General features: G+C 28.6%; 1 protein-coding gene across 1 annotated transcript; it reads right to left on the bottom strand.

The window, feature by feature from the left end:
• Positions 1-1,687: 1,687 nt before the first annotated feature.
• Positions 1,688-6,821, bottom strand: LOC123261021 (CREB-binding protein-like). The gene is made up of 3 exons (XM_044722474.1): positions 6,687-6,821; positions 6,299-6,472; positions 1,688-2,914 (listed from the first exon to the last, which is right to left on the bottom strand). Exons 1-3 carry the CDS (start codon positions 6,688-6,690, stop codon positions 1,734-1,736), a joined length of 1,359 nt encoding a protein of 452 aa, XP_044578409.1. The 5' UTR covers positions 6,691-6,821; the 3' UTR covers positions 1,688-1,733.
• Between the last annotated feature and the right edge of the window lie 3,673 nt (positions 6,822-10,494).

Here is a 10,494-nt window from a genome sequence, read left to right on the forward strand (position 1 = left end):
ACTCTAATTAAATTTCAAGTCTAGATCTAAAAATGCAATTCTATAAAGCGCCCAGCGAAGCGGGCGGGTAACAGCTAGTATATATATATATATATATATACTAGTATTGAAAAGTATTGGATTGACTAGAAAACCAATACTTTTTAATACTTTTTTCTTTGTCTCAATACTTTTTAACTTCCCGCTAAGAAAATCGAAGATTTTCAAAAATCGGGAAGTTATTGTTTTCACCCCGTTTTGCAAAAATCGAGTTTTCATCAGATCTCGATGTTTAAAGGTTATAGGAAGCTTCCCTGACTATCCCCGCGAGGTTGTCACGGTGTGTGTGTGTGTGTGTGTGTGTGTGTGTGTGTGTGTGTGTGTGTGTGTGTGTGTGTGTTAACCTCTTGTAACTTTTGAACGGCTTGACCTATTTCATCGCGGTTGGTGTCATTCGAAAGGGATTCGCCAAACTTAGATTTCCTGTAAGTTGGAACCGATTCGGACCAGTAGATTTCGAGAAATTTCAAAAAAAGTGAAAAAAAAAGTTGTTTTTTTTTTTTCATTTTTTTTTAAATATCTCCGAATTGGCTGAACCGATCAACTTCAAAAACTAATCAGCTCTTAACCTTGAAATCCCGCATCGATCGCCACATAGAGCGTCAGAATCGGTTGATGCGTTCGTGAGATATCGTTGTCGAAAAAAATCGAAAAAAATGTTTTTTTGTAATAACTCCGAAATTTTTTATCAGATCAATTTTTTTGTTTAGAATCATTTATAGAGCTTAAAAAACCACATCGATCGCCGCCTACCGCGTGAAAATCGGTTAATTTATTAAAAAGTTACAGCAGTTAGAAAATTAGAAAAATCGTGTTTCATCGAATTTTGATAAGACTCGAAGAGCTCAAAAGCATAGCAAAGCCATCTCTTTGAGCTCGGAGAGCTCAAAATAACACATAAATTGTATTTTTGAGCTCGAAGAGCTCGAAAACGTCATAAGTGCAATTTTAAGCGCCTAGGTATGGAATTAGCGGGAAGTTGCAGGGATGGCCTTCAGGGTCAACCGTTTTTCTAATTTTTGTTTTTTTTTTTTTTAGTAAAATTAATTAGCTTAAGTTTTAATAAGAGTAACTGCCACAAATAAATAAAAAAAATCAATCAAAAATTATAATATTGAAAATATTTAAAACCACCGTTTAGAGGCGCAACTACCCTGATAGCTGTACAAAAGTATTTCAATTAAGTTGTAGTAAAGTTGAAAGGAAATTTAACTACAAGTTTGATTGTTAACTTGTATTCAAATTGCGGCAGTAGATTTTCATCAATTTGCTTACAATTATTGCCAACTTGGTGTTACGAGTTTAAGATTGAAATTCATATTTTGATACAAATATGAATTAGTTTTGAGATCAATCTAAATTTGAAATTGATTTGTAGATAGAAATTAGCGTGCCTGTAGAACTTTCGATGCTGCTTCAGAATTTTAATAAAGACTTAAGAATATTTTATATATAAAATTTATCCTAAATATTCTTGTCTTTATTAAAATTCTGAAGCAGGATCGAAAGTTCTACAGGCGTACTAATTTCTATCTACAAATCAATTTCAAATTTTGATTGATTTCAAAACTAATTCATATTTGTGTCAAAATATGAATTTTAATCTTAAATTCATTTTGAATCAGAATTTTTTTTGCACGGGTAAGTTAACGAGAACTGTGGAAAGTCAACTACTTTCTAAAAAAGCCTAGCTATCAGGGTAGTGTTGGCATAACATGATATAGATCGGGCATCATTGAACAATTTGGGAAGTATGGTACTGCTATTTGAGGAGGCATAGTAGCTTGAACATTCATAGAAGGTCCAGGAATTCTCAATCCTAAATTACCAACCACTGATTGTTGAAGCGATTGCTGCGAAGCTGATTGCAATCGCTTACGTTCTTGACGTTTTTCCTCCAGTTCTTTTCTAATTGAATAAGTCTTCTCTGCAAGTAGTTGCATGTACTCCGATCTAGAATTAGCTGATTCATACATATCACGTTCTACTTTTATTGCATATCTGTATAAATTGTGTATTCTATTGTCGAAAACTATCATTGTGTTGTTAGGCCATATTTTTTTAACAATATGAATAATAAAATGTTTCCTTAAATCTAACGTCAGGCTTTGATGCCACTCTTTCACGACTTGTGTTGGTGTAGCTAGATCTAGTCCCCGGAGACCTAACGGTATGTCTAGCGGTTGATTTCCATTCAATGTAGCTGGTTGTAAATTATCTGATACTTCTGCACCCTCTGCGGTCGTTATACTTCCAATCGGAGCAGATGGAAGGTTTGCATTAGATGCCATTATATGTGATTGATTAGCAATAACTTCGCGTTTTCTACGCCTGTCTTCAATTTCAATTCGACTTGAAATAATTTTATCAGCGAGTAACTGGTTGTATTCAACTTCGGAGTTAGCCGTGTTATATATTTCATTTTCAACTTTTTGGGCATAATTCAACAAATGATTGAGCCTATCATCAAATATCGATTCTGCAAGTCCATTTGTAAATATTGCTTCAATTAAGCAATTGACGTTATCTTTTCTATTTTCTTCAGATAAAGATAGTTGCCAATTTTTTACTTTCTGAACTGGTTTAACTTGAGTTTGTGAGTACGACGATTGGTCTGGTGTAGATACAGTGTAGGTACATTGGTTTAGTGTAGGTACTCTACTATTGAAAGTTTGAAAGTTATTCAAATAATGAAGATTAGAACTAGGTAAATTTATAGGCCTACTGGTTAAATTCAATGAATTTGATGTATTGGAAGTAGGAAATAATGTGATAGATGAATGAACTGACACTGGTAATCCCTGATTAGCTACTGATTGGTTAAAACTTGATTGAGCTTGAGGATGGACAGATTGCATTTTTGTAGCCTCTATACCTGAAGGACATTGCATAAAATTAGTTGATATTTTGTTCAAGTCAGTACTATGGAGGGTAGAGGTAGGTTACCTCTTCCCTCCATAGTCAGTACTAATATATGTGTCGTTCTCTGTAAGGATGTTTTTTGCTGTCTCGGGCATGTTTTTATTAGGAAAATTGTTATTTTGTTACTAAAAAAAATTTATTACGAAAGTAAAAAAACATTTCTATTTGGAGCATTGAAAACTAAAATGAAATAAATTTTGGTTTTTTTGCTATAAATTCGTAAACCACTGAAATAACAGTCCCCTGGGCTGTCCCATTCCCAAAATTGAAACTTTAAGATTAAATTTTAAGTTATTCGTCCATAATATATGGGTCATTCCACCAAATAAGAACATTTTTACGGGGCGAACCTCGCGGATTATGTTTAAAATTTATGGAGGTGTTCTCTATAATAAGAAATAAATTCCCTACAAGTTTCAGCCCTTAATATGCAGCGGTTCTGGAGTTATGATTTTTTGAAATTTTGAAAAAAAATTTATTTTAACTTTTTTATTAATTTTTCTGATGAGGAAAACTTTTTTATTAAAATCCACGAAAAATCTTATCTTGTCGGAAAAATTCTCAGCTTTTGAATGAAAATATCCATTTTATCATAAACACATCAGAAGACCCTTTGAAATCCAATTAAAGTGGAAAAATTGATTTTTCTAGGTACATCCAATTTGACTTTTTTTTCTGAAAGATCAGAGTTTTTTACACAAAATATATGGTTTTCACGATGTGCATATTTTTTGTTCAATCACAATTAAATTAAACGTTATATCGGCTAAGCGTTATACGATTATTCGGGATAGTAAAATAATTTTCTGTTAAATATTTAAAATAGTTAAAAAATTGAGTTTATACAATGCAGATGGCGCTCACAACTACGATTCCATTTTCTTATTTAGGATGTAATTTTCCAAAATTTGCGAGAAATACTGATTGGATTATGGAAACTTAATCAATTTATAAAAATTTGTTGAATAAATTGATTTGTAATAATCCAACGGAATCGTGCTTCTTCAGAAGTTGTAATAGATGTCCAAACAATGAAGAAATCATTAATTACTTTCATCCATCGTTTAAAGAATTTGATGTAAATGAAATCGAATTTAAAATGTGGACACCAACCGATCGATGTACCATTGTAAACGTTATTTCGGATTCCGATGACTTTATTGATACCTTAGCGACGCAACTTGAGAAACTTTTAAAACATGACTTTATAGTAAAAATACAAAGTCGGTTTTTCCCTAATGCGAAATTAAATTTGAAGAGTGGTGAATTAGCGGTAGTTTTTAACTTGGTAGAAAATTGCGTTTGTTGTGCAGGAAGCTGCTCAAGGCTATCATTGGAATAATGACCAAGCTACTATATTTCAAATGGTGGTTTACTAAAACGAAAATGATACTATTAAGCATTTAGGCTTAGTTAGTATCTCAGATTGCCTTAAACATGACACAGTTTTGATTTATTTATTTCAAGAACAATTGATTTCTTTTTTAAGACAAAAATTTGCTGTTATTGAAAGGATTTTTTACTTCTCAGATGGAGCACCTCAGCAATTTAGAAATAAAAAAACATTTACTAATTTATGTTATCATTATGCTGACTTTAGAATCATCGTTGAGTGGCATTTTTTTGCGACTACCCATGGCAAAGGACCATGCGATGGGCTTGTAGGTCCAGTAAAACGACATGCTGCTAGAGCTTCATTACAAATGGAAAATAAAAAACATATACTGGCACCACAAGATTTGAATTCCTGGGCAATCAAGAATTTTACAGGCGTTGATTTTACTTTCATAACGAATGATGATTATTTAGACAAAAAAAATGTGTTAGACGTACGATATTCTTTATCAAAAACGGTAAAGGGTACACAGACATTGCACACTTTTACCGATAAATGATAAAATTGGATATGCTCTTATTAAAACTGTATCAACATCTGAAAAAAGTTCAAAAATAAAAGTATTTTAATTATAAAGATTTTACGTTTAATTTAATTGCGATTGAACAAAAAATATGCACATCGTGAAAACCATATATTTTGTGTAAAAAACTCTGATTTTTCAGAAAAAAAAGTCAAATTGGATGTACCTTGCACCGCACACCGAGAAAAATCAATTTTTCCACTTTAATTGGATTTCAAAGGGTCTTCTGATGTGTTTATAATAAAATGAATATTTTTATTCAAAAGCTGAGCATTTTTCCCACAAGATAAGATTTTTCGTGGATTTTAATAAAAAAGCTTTCTTCTTCAGAAAAATTAATAAAAAAGTTAAAAAAAATTTTTTTTCAAAATTTCAAAAAATCATAACTCCAGAACCGCTGCATGTTAAGGGCTGAAACTTGTAGGGAATTTATTTCTTATTATAGAGAACACCATAAATTTTAAACATAATCCGCGAGGGTCACCCCGTAAAAATGTTCTTATTTGGTGGAATGACCCATACAATTTGGTCCATAATGTTTATAAACTTAATTAGTTAACTAACAATCTTCTTCAATAAAAAGTACCGAAAATTAATTTGTTTCATTAAATTCATTAAATCAAAGTTTGTCCCAGGCATTCTAAGAACAGTCCCCTGCCAGAAGTTCAAAGCCAAAAAAAAAAAATCCAGCGTGTTATTTTACCTTTTGTAAGGTTTATAAGGATCTAACTAGTCTTAAGTTAATAACCATAGAGCTGTTAGCGCTTTATCGCTATTTTATTTAGTGTCAAAGCACCGTTTGTGCTGGAAATATGTGTCTGGGCCACTTCAAAACTCAGTCTCCTGGTAACTATTTTTATTTATAATTTATTTATAAAATTGGATCCATAAGTCTTAATATTATTCTAATTAATATAAACATTCATTGAGAACTTGAAAAGCTGAATGCATTGAAATAGTTTGCTTGATTTTTCTCAATTTGATTAAAAAAAACAGTCCCCTGTCATGTTATATGGCAAAAAATAGTTTTGTAGCCCTTGTTAATTTTATTTCTAATAAAATCAAAAATAATTTGGTCGGACAATTTTGTACAGATTTAAGACGTCCTTACAGAGAAACACCCATATAAACTAAGCCAACATGTTTGATAATTTTTATTGCTTGTAATTTTATTTAATTTATTTGTTATTAGTTGCTGATGTTTACAGATCAGTAATATTATTGAGTTTATATTAGTTTATTTATAATTTTTTAAATGACTGCATTAATTTTTCTGTTAAACTGGGTCTCTGAGGATGTCGGAATAAAACCGACGAAACGTCGTATAACGAATAATTGTGCTAAAATTTATTGATGGTCTTTTCACCTGATTCTTATTACGAATTTTTATAAATTTATTGCTAATAATAGAAACTTACCAAATTGAGAAGTTACATCAGCTACTGATCGTTGTGTTGCTGGTTCACGATTCGTTTGACCATTTGCTAGACAATTAAATTGTAGTTGATGGCCATTACTTCCAAGCTCTGGTGCTGTCAATTCGTCAGGAAGAAGATCTTCAATCGTCAAAATATCTAATGCGGATGAAGATTCTAAATTGGACAGTAAAAATATAATTACAAAATTTTTCATTATAATCGCATTAAAATTTCATTCAGTTTAATTGACTATCTATTAGTATCTTATACTTTGTATTAAGAATTTGCCAGCATTAATTAATTCAGTTGCAGTAAGCTGTCGCCAATGCAGCCAACAAAGTATTTTTGAATTTAAGCTTTATGCATGTTAATATAAATTATTACTTACCCATTTCAACGAGATTTGCTTTACAATCCTTGGATAAACTGTGTTATGTTGATTTAAATTGTACTTAATAATATAATTATTTACATACTACGTGCAAATTATTGTAGAATTTGAACCTAAACGTGGTGCTCAATTTGCTGTATGCAGTTGTAGCTCAAATTGCAATTGATCAACCTTGATGTATAGGTTAAGTTGCGTAATACAAAAAATATAATAACATTTTAAATTTTAATTTATTTTTGAAAAATCCAGTAGTTTTCATAAAATGAAAAATAATTACTATACTTTTTAAAAATAAAAAATAAATCGTCGTATAAATTGAAACGTACAATAATGAATGAACCAAACACCGCACAAGCAAAACCGTAAATAAAAGATCTTTTTTTCGAAAAAAGGAAAAAAAAATCTACAGCAGTTAATATAGTCTTACGCACTATAGCGTAAGAATTTCCGAACAAAAACAGATGTACATTTAATTTAACGGAGTTTCTCACTATTCAGGACGTAAATTTGAGCATCACAAGTTTTTGACCACAATGAGAATAATCACATTATCAATGTATCAATTACGGAGTACAATAATTCGCAGGCATGCTCAAATTATTTAATGAAAGATAAATTGAATAAAATGAATTATAATCGATACAGTCGTGGAGTTAAATGTGATAAAGAAGGTCGATACGGAATGCTTATGAACAGAGATGTAAATTCGTCTAAAAATATTCACTCAATTAGTACATCGTTGGCAGCTAAGAGAAGAACAAAAGGACACATTGTATTCCTTGATAGTAAGGAAACTAAAAAGAAAAAAAAAGTCGAAACCACGGATAATAAAGATTGCAAGTAAACAAGGAAAAACAATGAAGGCAGACAGCAGCAGGATGAAATCAGCTTCATATCCTCCACCCATTGGGCTCGTTCAAGTTTACTAAGTTCTTAGCTGGACTGAGCTTAGATTAGTATATCTTGCATTGTTTTCTTATCGATATTTTTTAGAGATAATGTAGTCAACTTTTAGTTTTTAGTATAAGATCTGCTAAGAGCTTAGTAAACTTGAACCAGCCCATTAGTTATAAAGTAGACTACATTATGGTATTGATTTTAACAAAATTCAATATCATTAATCGATTGCTATGCTTCCTAAAATAATTGGTGTCATCATAGAAAATTGACGACTGCAATTGGCGAAGTTGGTTTTCTAGTGATGCTTGTGCTTTACAGGCAGCATTGACTTATTGCTTATTGAAGAACTAAATTGACTCTAATAACTTCTCTTAAAATATTGCCCAAGAAAAGTAAATATGAATAATTAGCATCATAATTATACATTTCAGCTAGATGCTGCGTTGAATAAGATATGTCGGTTGATAAATTTGAGACTTCATTGAAAAATTCTCCATTAAATTCTATTATTACATTAGATTTTACTATTATCAATTCAAACTTCTTGAATTTATACGCTTTATACATATGTATAAAAAATATGAAAAATAAGATTTATTATCAATTATCATGCTAGCAATTTATAAAATAGCTGCGTTCAGGTTTACTAAGTTCTGAGCAGGGCTGACTTTATCTACCAAAAAAATTAATTTTAAACACACTTAAATAAATATACCTTGCATTGTTTTATTATAGATTAAAAAAAAAATAATATAGTTATTTTAAGTTGTTGCTATAAGATATGCTCAGATCTGCTAAGAACTTAGTAAACTTGAACGCAGCCAATAACAGTTAATTAAAATCTGTTCATTTGACGTTATTATAGAGTTTATTCTAATTGTTTACTGGCTAAAATTTAAATTATTTTAATTTTATCTAAATTCAAAAATGATTTTCTAATTCAAAAAATACTTTTCTTTACTTATTAAATGAAGATATGTGTATACTTCTTGTTTTAATTTAAAATCTTAATTTTTTTTTGTTAAACTCCGTCAGTGGTGTAATAATGAATATAGATTATAAAATGAAATAATAATGCGACAACATAAACTAAAACGATTAAATATTAAAATTTCATTTTTTAATTAAAATTATATAATGAGTATAAGTTACTTAAAAAAATCTACTCAAGCGTTTTATTTTTTCACATCATTATATTATTATTATATTTAATATAATCCACAGTACAAAGGACAAAGAATATTATATTAATTAATATACGTATATCTGTACATTGAGCGCATCGAGCCCGAGTCGCACGAGTCTTCTTTTGAATTGTTATCAATAATCCATTCGTCGTACATATTTTTTAAAAGAACTATTTACATTCATGTCGTCAAAGGACAAAAATCCCTTTGAGTATAATGAAATTAAAAAATTGTATTTGACATATATACATATGTATATATACATATATGTTTATATATATATATATATATACATATACATATATAAATTAATAAGTGTATATGTACGTTTTTTTATTATTTGACAAGAATATCTTATAATTAATTGATAGTAAAATACACCAACTTGCAAATAAATATGAGCGTTAAATATTTATACGATTTAACGTCTATTTGAAATGATTAACAATATTATATCGTCGATAAACGGACTATCGAGGCTTTATATGCACTATTATATATTTATTTATTTATGTACAAAACGGACGATTCATAATAAAGAAGTAATACGAAAGATTGATAAAATAAAAAAAAATATTTTTTTTTTTTTTTTTAATATATATGCCATTGTTTTATTTAGTTTAAATAGTAATTAATTAAAAACACGAGTTTCATGGCAATTCGCTTAATGCACGTCGCATATATTTATATAAAATTATCCTGGGAATATCTATGTACTTAAGGATCTAAAAAATTCAATATATATACAATTTTTCAACAATAAGGAATAATAATATGATGGGACATATTTCACGTGAATAAATGATTAATAATTATAAATGTAATTATATTTTTTTAAACGTAAACATTAGAAAATTGATTTATACAATAATGTTAATTAAATACAAGAAGATCAACGATTAGTTTTAAAAATTATTCATTCGTTTACACTTCTTTTATTTACGACAAATTTGTTTTCTTTTATATTACCATTTGGTTTATAAATCTCAAAAAAAAAAATCATTCAAGTAATAAAAAATAATAAATAAGATAATATCTATATATACACATCTTTTATCATACATTATCATATATAATAAACAAAAAAAATGAAATAAAATGCAGTAAAGAAAAATTACTATAAACTCGAAAAAGCATAAATTATGTCTAGATTTTTTTTTTAATTCTTTAGCACAAATTATTTCTATAGAATACTTATCTTAAATAAATTATTAATTATTAATTCAATACTAAGTATAACAAAAATAATAATAATGCTTAATGTAATAATTACACCCTTATATTAATTCATTATTATTATTATTATTATTATTATTATTATTATTATTATTATTATTATTATTATTATTATTATTATCATTTTTATTATTACTATTTTTTTTTTTTGCTTTTTTAATTATTTATGTATTATCGGTACGTAGTCAAGTTTATCGATCAATTAATAAATTTATCAATTTCAATTTATATAAAGGTAAACTTACATCACTTACGTTAAGTTTAACATTGATTGATATAAAAAAGAATTAGAATAGTAGAAGAAAGTCATTTTCATCATTCGTTTTCAGTTATTATGTTACAAAATAGCAAATTGCCACGAATACTTCGCGTACCAACGTATATTCAAATTAAATAACAATAAACTATTTGAAAAAAATCAAATACAATAAAATTTTTAAAATGATGGGCAAAATATAATCTACATTAATCTGTTATCACCG

This window comes from Cotesia glomerata, linkage group LG3 (genome assembly GCF_020080835.1).
Source record: "Cotesia glomerata isolate CgM1 linkage group LG3, MPM_Cglom_v2.3, whole genome shotgun sequence".
In the NCBI taxonomy this organism is placed as follows: domain Eukaryota; kingdom Metazoa; phylum Arthropoda; class Insecta; order Hymenoptera; family Braconidae; genus Cotesia; species Cotesia glomerata.